The 12,500-nt window shown below is 52.6% G+C and overlaps 1 protein-coding gene across 1 annotated transcript in view; it reads right to left on the reverse strand.

Moving 5' to 3' along the window:
- Positions 1-6,316: 6,316 nt before the first annotated feature.
- Positions 6,317-12,500, reverse strand: part of LOC132451617 (voltage-dependent calcium channel gamma-4 subunit-like) — a 10,081-nt gene continuing 3,897 nt past the window's right edge. The window contains 5 exon segments of the mRNA XM_060044211.1: positions 6,317-6,655; positions 6,657-6,725; positions 6,727-7,148; positions 8,636-8,776; positions 12,476-12,500. The exon segment at positions 12,476-12,500 is cut by the window's right edge and continues 59 nt beyond it. Of these exon segments, the coding sequence (XP_059900194.1) occupies positions 6,317-6,655; positions 6,657-6,725; positions 6,727-7,148; positions 8,636-8,776; positions 12,476-12,500 (996 nt within the window).

A 12,500-nucleotide genomic window follows, 5' to 3' on the forward strand; every position in this document is an offset into this window, starting at 1 on the left:
GTCTCTGTACTGTCTAACCCCTACCTGCTCCTTAATGACCTGTCTCTCTACTGTCTAACCCCTACCTGCTCCTTAATGACCTGTCTCTGTACTGTCTAACCCCTACCTGCTCCTTAATGACCTGTCTCTGTACTGTCTAACCCCTACCTGCTCCTTAATGACCTGTCTCTCTACTGTCGAACCCCTACCTGCTCCTTAGTGACCTGTCTCTGTACTGTCTAACCCCTAGCTGCTCCTTAATGACCTGTCTCTGTACTGTCTAACCCCTACCTGCTCCTTAATGACCTGTCTCTGTACTGTCTAACCCCTACCTTCTCCTTAATGACCTGTCTCTGTACTGTCTAACCCCTACCTTCTCCTTAATGACCTGACTCTGTACTGTCTAACCCCTACCTGCTCCTTAATGACCCGTCTCTGTACTGTCTAACCCCTACCTGCTCCTTAATGACCTGTCTCTGGACTGTCTAACCCCTACCTGCTCCCTAATGACCTGTCTCTGTACTGTCTAACCCCTACCTGCTCCTTAATGACCCGTCTCTGTACTGTCTAACCCTTACCTGCTCCTTAATGACCTGTCTCTGTACTGTCTAACCCCTACCTGCTCCTTAATGACCTGTCTCTCTACTGTCTAACCCCTACCTGCTCCTTAATGACCTGTCTCTGTACTGTCTAACCCCTACCTGCTCCTTAATGACCTGTCTCTGTACTGTCTAACCCCTACCTGCTCCTTAATGACCTGTCTCTCTACTGTCGAACCCCTACCTGCTCCTTAGTGACCTGTCTCTGTACTGTCTAACCCCTAGCTGCTCCTTAATGACCTGTCTCTGTACTGTCTAACCCCTACCTGCTCCTTAATGACCTGTCTCTGTACTGTCTAACCCCTACCTGCTCCTTAATGACCTGTCTCTCTACTGTCTAACCCCTACCTGCTCCTTAATGACCTGTCTCTGTACTGTCTAACCCCTATCTGCTCCTTAATGACCTGTCTCTGTACTGTCTAACCCCTACCTGCTCCTCAGTGACCTGTCTCTGTACTGTCTAACCCCTACCTGCTCCTCAATGACCTGTCTCTGTACTGTCTAACCCCTACCTGCTCCTTAATGACCTGTCTCTGTACTGTCTAACCCCTACCTGCTCCTGAATGACCTGTCTCTGTACTGTCTAACCCCTACCTGCTCCTTAATGACCTGTCTCTGTACTGTCTAACCCCTACCTGCTCCTGAATGACCTGTCTCTACTGTCTAACCCCTCCCTGCTCCTTAATTTAATAATTGTAATTGTCTTGAGATAAAAGTGTCTGATAATGACTAAACACAAAATAGGTTTCCAAATTAGTATTGATTCCCTCGGGTTTAATTGGTGATTGATTGGTGAAATCACAATATTTTGAATATTATTGTCATCAAATTCTCATTAGTTGAATTGTTTTGTGTTGTTAGGTAAAGAGAGTTAGAGCTTATATCAACAGTGAAACAAGACCACATTAAAGGTACAATATGTCGTGAGAGAAACATGCCTGGTCCAACACTAGCTTCCCCGACCACAACTCTCCAGACACTGCCAGATATGACACAAATCTCGACATAAAAACATCATTCTGCAGCCATGGAAGCAGACAAACCAAATCCACTGACATCGTTCACGCAGTTAGCCAACATAAAAGACAACTTCTTTCGATATTGTGAATTATGAATGCAAAACCCATATTGTCATGTTCCTGTGCATAAACTGTACTGCACCTTTAAGATCCATACATTAAAGACCAACATTGCAGTCATGATGTGGGTACGATGTCTACCATGTGGGTGTGTTGTCAATACGATGTCTACGTTGTGGGTACGATGTTGTCACCACGGTAACGAGGTGGTCATGGTCACTGCAGTAAGGTTCTGGGGTGCGTTTCCCAAAACAGTCAGGACAATAGCATTTTGCCGACTTATTACTAAGCCCTGTTCTACTATGCAGCAGCCGAACTACGAGTGTTTCCCAAAAATCTCCAGCTAACATAGCAATACGTAGCTGTGCTCCTCGTTGATTAGCTGCGTACTTATCAGCTAATACACAGTGAACAGATGTTTTCTGCAGGCAGAGTTCGGAGTTGCTCAGAGGCATTCAATCATTCACAGGTGGAAGCCTCACAAACTTTGATATTTAGACTATACATGCTTGTTATACAGTTGTGGTTAATATACGCCAACTTGATTGTGTATAGCCTACCTATCCTTTGTATCAACGTTAGAAACAATTTCGGAAATAATTGTTTGTTTGGAAAGAACGCCCCACAAATGTTTAGGGACACTGCCGAATTCATCAGTGTAGGCACTATCTATGCAATTCAATAAAGTTGCTGCAAACGTTATATGTTTATGGAAAATATATAATTCTAACAATGAATTTGGTGAGAAATTCGGATGTGGATATGGATAAGTAAATAAATTACTTTTCTCCCAAAATGTGTGCAAGTGTTAAATGGCTGAGTGGTCAGAGCTCTGCCCTGATATTCACAGGTTTGCCAACGGTTCAATCCCTGCCAGGTGCGTTTTGTCTCCTCAGTTCTAATGATGGACTTTAGATGTTTGAAGTCTGTCGATCTCTTTCAGTACCTCGGCTGTATATCTCCCTCCTACAATATTTTGATAGCCTATTCGTTTTGACAGGGGGCAGCATCTTGTGTTGTCCCTGCAGTGGATGCATGTTTCTTGATACTTTTTTATTTTAGATTGTAGGCTATCAATGAATTCACTTCTCTGAAACCCACTGCCCAGAATCGTATCACGTCTGTAAAACTAACAGGGCTGTTAAAGAAAGTATCTGCGAGCCATTAAAGGTCCAGTGATGTTCCACACCCTACCATTGGGAGGCGCTGCTGCACTAACTCGGAATGCTGATTGTGTAAAAAGACGAAGAAGACTGAAATCTATCATGTGACCATGAATATCCAGGAAGCATGTGGCCTCATATGGACCTACAACAGCCGTAGAGCTGGTGTAAATAATTTGCCTTTTACCATGTGGGTAATAAGGACTCAGCCAGACTATGTTGTTGGGAAAACAGTCAGGGAGCCTTACCTTGCTAGTACTATGGAGCTTAATAACTTCCTCCATACTATGAGCTTACTGTGTAGGTTAAATGGTTTTGGGGAACACTTTCCTATTAACTGTTGAGTCCCTAAGAGGTAGGTTGCTAAGGAAGTTAGCAACTATGCTTTTGGGAAATGAACCCCTGGTTTGGTCAAGGTGACGTTGTGCTTCGGTCTGAGTACGATAGTCCCAGTGTCTGTGTTGCCGGTACGATGCAGTCACGCTGTTGGTACCATCGTACGATAGTAATCGTAATAATGTTTAGACTTTGTGTTTCAGTGTAGATACGTCATAGTTACAGGCACTCTAAAACAATATCACATTAATAATATCAATATGTACCACCACAAAAAATAAATAGATATAAATATTATGGTGTACAGTTAACACGTTAACACTGAGTATCAACATTAAAAAACACGAGTTATTAGGCTACGTTGGTCATGTTTACAAAACTAAATCGTTAGCCGGGAGTGAATGACAGCGTGGTCCGTACTGCCACGTGGTCGGGGAGTGGCGCGAGTTTGAGTCCCGTGAGTCCCAGTCATCAGCCAACTCCCCCTCCGCACCAGGCCAGTGCTCAGCCCACCCTGGAGCGAGGCACCAGCCCCCTGCCTGCTCTCCGGCGCCCCCGCAGGCAGACTGGGGGCGGTGCGGAGGGAGCGAGTGGTGCCGGCGCTCCCTCCCCCTCCCCCCAGACCCTATCAGGCGTGGGTACGAGCCATGGCCCCTCCCCCTCCCCCCCAGACCCTATCAGGCGTGGGTACGAGCCATGGCCCCTCCCCCCCTTGGTTCTGCCCCTCTCAAACCAATGCCCAAAAACGTGAGCCATGAAAAATGGTTTGTTCCAAAAACAGATTCAAAATGTACAAATACCCTGCAAATACCAGAAGGATATCATAGAAACACGCGCAACAGGAGAGGAAACATCAGGAGGTGCATCTGAGAGGAGCAACGATGGAGAGGATAAACATCTGGATCCATGATGCATCACTGTCAGAGAGGAGGAGGTGAAGGAGTGACTGGAGAAAGAGGAGGAGGCGAAGGAGCCTCTCTCCTCGCTCGGCCAAGGAGAGGGAGGAGGAGGAGGTGGAGGAGGGTCTGGAGAGAGAGGAGGAGGTGAAGGAGGGTCTGGAGAGGGAGGAGGAGGTGGAGGAGGGTCTGGAGAGAGAGGAGGAGGTGAAGGAGGGTCTGGAGAGGGAGGAGGCGAAGGAGCCTCTCTCCTCGCTCGGCCAAAGGAGAGGGAGGAGGAGGTGGAGGAGGGTCTGGAGAGAGAGGAGGAGGTGAAGGAGGGTCTGGAGAGGGAGGAGGAGGTGGAGGAGGGTCTGGAGAGAGAGGAGAAGGTGAAGGAGGGTCTGGAGAGGGAGGAGGAGGTGGAGGAGGGTCTGGAGAGAGAGGAGAAGGTGAAGGAGGGTCTGGAGAGGGAGGAGGCGAAGGAGCCTCTCTCCTCGCTCGGCCAAAGGAGAGGGAGGAGGAGGTGGAGGAGGGTCTGGAGAGAGAGGAGGAGGCGAAGGAGCCTCTCTCCTCGCTCGGCCAAAGGAGAGGGAGGAGGAGGTGGAGGAGGGTCTGGAGAGAGAGGAGGAGGTGAAGGAGGGTCTGGAGAGGGAGGAGGCGAAGGAGCCTCTCTCCTCGCTCGGCCAAAGGAGAGGGAGGAGGAGGTGGAGGAGTCTCTCTGTCTTCGCTCGGCCAAAGGAGAGGGAGGAGGAGGTGGAGGAGGGTCTGGAGAGGGAAGAGGTGGAGGAGGGTCTGGAGAGGGAGGAGGTGGAGGAGGAGGGTCTGGAGAGGGAGGAGGAGGTGAAGGAGCCTCTCCTCGCTCGGGCCCGCTGGTTGTTCACCAGCGACACTACAAAGTGCGTTTGAGGCGTGACAGGCGGCGGGCGATGCGGTCGTGAGTTCTGCACGGTGAGCCCTCGGCCACAGTACCACGGCAACGGCCAATGGGCTTCTTCTGAACCAAACGTGTCCAAAGGTGAACACAGAAACCCCATGATTCAAAGAGGATTAAATTGGCATCGTATGAACATTAAAGCGCTCATGTCCCCACCAGTGAACTGCTGATACTACTACAACGACTACGTACATTTCTTTAAGTTATTTTTTCAAACGTTATACGCTATAATTCCTTCCACCTGAGTATGAACCCCGACCCCGTTGCCAACGGTTACCGCCCTTCTGCGGTGGGCCAGGCGCCCTCTGAAACATCCGGGATTACCGAACTCTCCGGGATTACCGAACTCTCCGGGATTACAGAACTCATTCCGATAAATCAACACCCACAACAAAGACACGTTTCTTACTAGTTCGTAAACACAAATAAGGAGTAAATAGGAGCATAAATGAGTTGAGCTGACGGTATATAAAGTACATCACCAGGAACAGAAGGTTAGTATAGTGATAGATTATGGCTTATTATCTCATCAGGGTGTAGGAACGCCCACATATCCAAACCTTTATCCCACCACAACAAATAAGGACTTCTAGCATGCTCCCGTCGTACTGGGGGGGTGTGTTGGGGGGTCTGGGGGGTCCGGTCCGGGGGGGTCTGGAGTACTGGGGGGTCTGGGGGGGTCATGTGCCCCTGAGCAAGGCACTGATCCCGGGTACCAGTACCAGAGTGTGAGAGTGACCAGACCCCGTTAACCCAGGGGGACCCCCAGACCCCCCCCTCCGGCTGGGTTCAGGACGGGGGCCGAGCGGTCCGACATGTTGCCAGAAGACGTACGATGGTGAGGCCGACGGCAGCAAGACGCCTCGCTAACCCCCCCCCCCCCCCCTCTAGACCCCCCCCCTCTAGACCCCCCCCAGCCTCGCTACAGCCCCCCCCCCCCCCCTCTAGACCCCCCCCAGCCTCGCTACAGCCCCCCCCCCTCTAGACCCCCCCCCCTCTAGCCTCGCTACAGCCCCCCCCCCTCTAGACCCCCCCCCCTCTAGCCTCGCTACAGCCCCCCCCCCTCTAGCCCCCCCCCCCTCTAGCCTCGCTACAGCCCCCCCCCTCTAGCCCCCCCCCCCTCTAGCCCCCTCCAGCCTCGCTACAGCCCCCCCCCCTCTAGCCCCCCCCTTCTAGCCTCGCTACAGCCCCCCCCCTCTAGCCCCCCCCCCCCTCTAGCCCCCCCCTCTAGCCTCGCTACAGCCCCCCCCCCTCTAGACCCCCCCCCCTCTAGCCTCGCTACAGCCCCCCCCCCTCTAGCCCCCCCCCTCTAGCCTCGCTACAGCCCCCCCCCTCTAGCCCCCCCCCTCTAGACGGGCGTGGTCTTGCGGTTGAGCGTGTCTGAGTTGCTGTCGCGGTCCCTCTTGGCGCCCAGCCGGTGGGAACCCTGCGACCCGGCTGGGCGCCAAGTCCCGGGTCCCCGCTCCATGGTGGCGGTGGACATGGGGGCCTGCTGGGGGGGGGTCCCGGACCCCGGGGTGCTGAGGGGGGCGGAGCCCTGGCCCGCCGCCGCCGCCGCCGCCGCCAGGTTGGACTTGGAGAGGGAGGGCAGCGTGCCCCCCAGCGCGCCGCCGCCGGCCCCCTCCTTGGGGAAGTAGTTGTGCAGCTGGTAGAGCGCGGCGCGGTCCACCGTGCCGTACAGCGGGGGGGGGCGCCCCGCCCCCCAGGCTGCCCAGCTTGGAGTCCCGGCCCAGCGTGTACATGGAGATGTCCCCCCCCGCCCCCCCCGCCCCCCCCGTGGTGGGGGTTGGGCAGCGTGGCCACGGAGAAGGGCGGGGCGGCGGGCGGCGGGGCGAAGGTCTTGGAGGCGGTGTCGGGGGACCCCTCGGGGGAGCGGGGGGGCTCGGTGGAGCGCGAGGAGGAGCGCGAGCGCCGGAAGCGGTAGCTGGGGAGGCGGAGCATGGCGTGGGCGGAGCTCTTGAAGAGGTGGGCGCGCGAGCGGCAGCGCAGCTCCTTGTTCTTCTCGATGTAGATGTTGACGGCCAGGACCCCCACCATCTCGGCCAGGATGAAGGACAGCCCCCCGAAGTAGAAGGACCAGCCGTAGGAGTAGTGCCACTTCTTATCCTCGTCCTTCTTGGGCGAGATGTCGCTGAGCGCCGCCGAGATGTAGACGATCACCCCGATGATGTTACTGAGGCCTGGGGGGGGGGGGCAGCATGTTACTGAGGGGGGGGGCGACGGGGGCGACATGTTACTGAGGGGGGGGGGGGGGGGGGCGACATGTTACTGAGGGGGGGGGGGGGGGGGGGCGGCATGTTACTGAGGGGGGGGGGGGGGGGGGGGGGGCGACATGTTACTGAGGGGGGGGGGAGGGAAATGTTACTGAGGGGGGGGGGGGGGGAGCGACATGCCACTGAGGCCTGGGGGGGGGGGGGGACATGTTACTGAGGGGGGGGGGGGGGAGCGACATGCCACTGAGGCCTGGGGGGGGGGGGGGGACATGTTACTGAGGCCTGGGGGGGGGGGGACATGTTACTGAGGCCTGGGGGGGGGGGGGACATGTTACTGAGGCCTGGGGGGGGGGGGACATGTTACTGAGGCCTGGGGGGGGGGGGGGGGACATGTTACTGAGGCCTGGGGGGGGGGGGACATGTTACTGAGGCCTGGGGGGGGGGGGGGGACATGTTACTGAGGCCTGGGGGGGGGGGGACATGTTACTGAGGCCTGGGGGGGGGGGGGACATGTTACTGAGGCCTGGGGGGGGGGGACATGTTACTGAGGCCTGGGGGGGGGGGGGGGACATGTTACTGAGGCCTGGGGGGGACGACGACATGTTACTGAGGCCTGGGGGGGGGGGGGACATGTTACTGAGGGGGGGGGGGGGGGGGGGGGGGGGGGGGGGCGACATGTTACTCAGGCCTGGGGGGACGGACGACATGTTACTGTGGGGGGGTGGGGGGGGGGCGACATGTTACTCAGGCCTGGGGGGGGGGGGGGGGGACGACATGTTACTGAGGCCTGGGGTGGGGGGGGGGGGGGGGACATGTTACTGAGGGGGGGGGCGGGACATGGTAGTACTTAATAGTACTAGCATTAGTATCAGTAGCGTTAGCAGTACTAGTATCAGCAGTACTAGTATCAGTATCAGCAGTACTAGTACTAGTATCAGCAGTACTAGTACTAGTATCAGCAGTACTAGTATCAGCAGTACTAGTATCAGTATCAGCAGTACTAGTATCAGTATCAGCAGTACTAGTACTAGTATCAGCAGTACTAGTATCAGTATCAGCAGTACTAGTACTAGTATCAGCAGTACTAGTATCAGCAGTACTAGTACTAGTATCAGCAGTACTAGTACTAGTATCAGCAGTACTAGAACAAGTACTAGTATCAGCAGTACTAGTACTAGTATCAGCAGTACTAGTATCAGTATCAGCAGTACTAGTATTAGTATCAGCAGTACTAGTACTAGTATCAGCAGTACTAGTATCAGCAGTACTAGTATCAGCAGTACTAGTACTAGTATCAGCAGTACTAGTATCAGTATCAGCAGTACTAGTATCAGCAGTACTAGTATCAGTATCAGCAGTACTAGTACTAGTATCAGCAGTACTAGTACAAGTACTAGTATCAGCAGTACTAGTACTAGTATCAGCAGTATCGGCGGTGCTGGGGGGTCCGTTACCGGCGGCAACGAACAGGATGCCGCCCCCCAGGATGACGTTCCTCTTGCTGCGGTAGAAGCCGCTGGACGCCACACAGACTCCGCCCAGCAGCAGCAGGGTGGCGCTCAGGATGGGGAAGATACTGGAGGCCCGCACCACACCTGGAGGGGGCGGAGCCACGGGGGCACGGGGGAGGAGCCACGGGGGGGCACAGGGGAGGAGCCATGGGGGAGGGGCCACACGGGGGAGGAGCCACGGGGGGAACAGGGGAGGAGCCATGGGGGAGGGGCCACACGGGGGAGGAGCCACGGGGGGGGCACAGGGGAGGAGCCATGGGGGAGGGGCCACATACCAGGGGGAGGAGCCACAGGGGGAGGGGCCACATACCAGGGGGAGGAGACACACACTTAATCTCTGCTTGTATCTGAGGACACACCGTAGGGGGAGGAGCCACACCGTAGGGGGAGGAGCCACACAGCAGGGGGAGGAGCCACACACAGCTCGTCAGGACCAATCAGGGTGAGGCGTTCCCGCCCAGGGACGCCTCGACGCTCGGCTAGGAGGAGCCCGGGATCGAACCAGTGACCTCCTGGTGACTCACCCCCCGCTCTCCCCCCAGAGGGACAGACTGTCTCCCTGACTCACCCCCACACACAACCTCACCACACTAACACACAACCTCAACACACTAACACACAACCTGAACACACTAACACACAACCTCAACACACTAACACACAACCTCAACACACTAACACACAACCTCAACACACTAACACACAACCTCAACACACTAACACACAACCTCAACACACTAACACACAACCTCAACACACTAACACACAACCTCAACACACTAACACACAACCTCAACACACTAACACACAACCTCAACACACTAACACAACCTGAACACACAACCTGAACACACTAACACACAACCTGAACACACAACCTGAACACACTAACACAATGGACCCCCTAATCTCAACACACTAACACACAACCTCAACACACTAACACACAGAGATAAACACACATGGGCATCCGAAAGGAAACGCACAAGTCTTCCAGGAAAGCGGTTCATACCGGTTGTGCTGATGTCCGCCCACACACCTCGGTCTCTGGTGTGTGTGTGTGGGCGGGCAGTCTGATGGGCTGGCTAGAGGACGCCACGGACTCCCAGCTCTAGGTACAGTCTCATAGCTCTAGGTACAGTCTCATAGCTCTAGACACAGACTCATAGCTCTAGGTACAGACTCATAGCTCTAGGTACAGTCTCATAGCTCTAGGTACAGTCTCATAGCTCTAGGTACAGACTCATAGCTCTAGGTACAGTCTCATAGCTCTAGGTACAGACTCATAGCTCTAGGTACAGTCTCATAGCTCTAGGTACAGACTCATAGCTCTAGGTACAGTCTCATAGTTCTAGGTACAGTCTCATAGCTCTAGATACAGACTCATAGCTCTAGGTACAGACTCATAGCTCTAGACACAGACTCATAGCTCTAGATACAGACTCATAGCTCTAGACACAGACTCATAGCTCTAGGTACAGTCTCATAGCTCTAGGTACAGACTCATAGCTCTAGATACAGACTCATAGCTCTAGATACAGTCTCATAGCTGTAGATACAGTCTCATAGCTCTAGATACAGACTCATAGCTCTAGATACAGACTCATAGCTCTAGATACAGACTCATAGCTCTAGACACAGACTCATAGCTCTAGGTACAGACTCATAGCTCTAGACACAGACTCATAGCTCTAGATACAGACTAATAGCTCTAGGTACAGTCTCATAGCTCTAGATACAGACTCATAGCTCTAGACACAGACTCATAGCTCTAGGTACAGACTCATAGCTCTAGATACAGTCTCATAGCTCTAGATACAGACTCATAGCTCTAGACACAGACTCATAGCTCTAGGTACAGACTCATAGCTCTAGATACAGACTCATAGCTCTAGGTACAGACTCATAGCTCTAGGTACAGACTCATAGCTCTAGGTACAGTCTCATAGCTCTAGATACAGACTCATAGCTCTAGGTACAGACTCATAGCTCTAGATACAGTCTCATAGCTCTAGATACAGACTCATAGCTCTAGGTACAGACTCATAGCTCTAGGTACAGTCTCATAGCTCTAGATACAGACTCATAGCTCTAGATACAGACTCATAGCTCTAGATACAGACTCATAGCTCTAGACACAGACTCATAGCTCTAGGTACAGACTCATAGCTCTAGACACAGACTCATAGCTCTAGATACAGACTCATAGCTCTAGGTACAGTCTCATAGCTCTAGATACAGACTCATAGCTCTAGACACAGACTCATAGCTCTAGGTACAGACTCATAGCTCTAGATACAGTCTCATAGCTCTAGATACAGACTCATAGCTCTAGACACAGACTCATAGCTCTAGGTACAGACTCATAGCTCTAGATACAGACTCATAGCTCTAGGTACAGACTCATAGCTCTAGGTACAGACTCATAGCTCTAGGTACAGACTCATAGCTCTAGATACAGACTCATAGCTCTAGACACAGACTCCCAGCTCTAGGTACAGACTCATAGCTCTAGGTACAGACTCATAGCTCTAGATACAGACTCATAGCTCTAGACACAGACTCATAGCTCTAGACACAGACTCATAGCTCTAGACACAGACTCATAGCTCTAGACACAGACTCATAGCTCTAGGTACAGACTCATAGCTCTAGATACAGACTCATAGCTCTAGGTACAGACTCATAGCTCTAGGTACAGACTCATAGCTTTAGATACAGACTCATAGCTCTAGATACAGACTCATAGCTCTAGATACAGACTCATAGCTCTAGATACAGACTCATAGCTCTAGATACAGACTCATAGTTCTAGGTACAGACTCATAGCTCTAGATACAGACTCATAGCTCTAGGTACAGACTCATAGCTCTAGGCACAGACTCATAGCTCTAGACACAGACTCATAGCTCTAGATACAGACTCATAGCTCTAGGTACAGACTCATAGCTCTGGATACAGACTCAGCTCTAGATACAGACTCATAGCTCTAGGTACAGACTCATAGCTCTAGGTACAGTCTCATAGCTCTAGATACAGACTCATAGCTCTAGACACAGACTCATAGCTCTAGGTACAGACTCATAGCTCTAGATACAGTCTCATAGCTCTAGACACAGACTCATAGCTCTAGACACAGACTCCCAGCTCTAGGTACAGACTCATAGCTCTAGGTACAGACTCATAGCTCTAGATACAGACTCATAGCTCTAGACACAGACTCATAGCTCTAGACACAGACTCATAGCTCTAGACACAGACTCATAGCTCTAGACACAGACTCATAGCTCTAGACACAGACTCATAGCTCTAGACACAGACTCATAGCTCTAGGTACAGACTCATAGCTCTAGATACAGACTCATAGCTCTAGATACAGACTCATAGCTCTAGATACAGACTCATAGCTCTAGATACAGACTCATAGCTCTAGATACAGACTCATAGCTCTAGATACAGACTCATAGCTCTAGGTACAGACTCATAGCTCTAGATACAGACTCATAGCTCTAGGTACAGACTCATAGCTCTAGGTACAGACTCATAGCTCTAGACACAGACTCATAGCTCTAGATACAGACTCATAGCTCTAGGTACAGACTCATAGCTCTAGATACAGACTCAGCTCTAGATACAGACTCATAGCTCTAGATACAGACTCATAGCTCTAGGTACAGACTCATAGCTCTAGATACAGACTCATAGCTCTAGATACAGACTCATAGCTCTAGATACACAGAGAGAGAGAGAGAGAGAGAGAGAGAGAGAGAGAGAGAGACATACGCAGTAGGTACTCGGCAGCATCCTG

Source organism: Gadus macrocephalus, chromosome 22, assembly GCF_031168955.1.
Source record: "Gadus macrocephalus chromosome 22, ASM3116895v1".
Lineage (NCBI taxonomy): Eukaryota > Metazoa > Chordata > Actinopteri > Gadiformes > Gadidae > Gadus > Gadus macrocephalus.